Source organism: Cystoisospora suis, assembly GCF_002600585.1.
Source record: "Cystoisospora suis strain Wien I chromosome Unknown contig_4105, whole genome shotgun sequence".
Lineage (NCBI taxonomy): Eukaryota > Apicomplexa > Conoidasida > Eucoccidiorida > Sarcocystidae > Cystoisospora > Cystoisospora suis.
Window position 1 is genome coordinate 755 of NW_027156898.1, and position 211 is coordinate 965.

The window sequence follows — 211 nt, forward strand, 5'->3', positions numbered from 1 at the left end:
CGACGTTTTCCATTGGTCGTCCTCCGCTATCTCCACTTGGTGATATCCGGCTTGCAAATCCAGCTTTGAATACCACCTGGCTCGGCCTAATCGGTTGATTAGGTCGTGGATTCTTGGGATAGGGTATTCGTCCTTGATGGTGATTCCGTTGAGCGCTCGGTAATCGATCACCATCCTCCAAGATCCGTCTTTCTTGCCCACGAAGAACACT

The 211-nt window shown here is 50.7% G+C and overlaps 1 protein-coding gene across 1 annotated transcript in view; it reads right to left on the reverse strand.

Annotated features, from left to right (window-relative positions):
* Positions 1–188, reverse strand: part of CSUI_007645 (disease resistance protein) — a gene marked incomplete at its 3' end in the record, with an annotated part of 883 nt that extends 695 nt beyond the window's left edge. The window contains exon 1 of the mRNA XM_068067790.1: positions 5–188. Coding sequence (XP_067920234.1) covers positions 5–13 — 9 coding nt within the window. The remainder of the gene's footprint in view (positions 1–4) is intronic.
* Between the last annotated feature and the right edge of the window lie 23 nt (positions 189–211).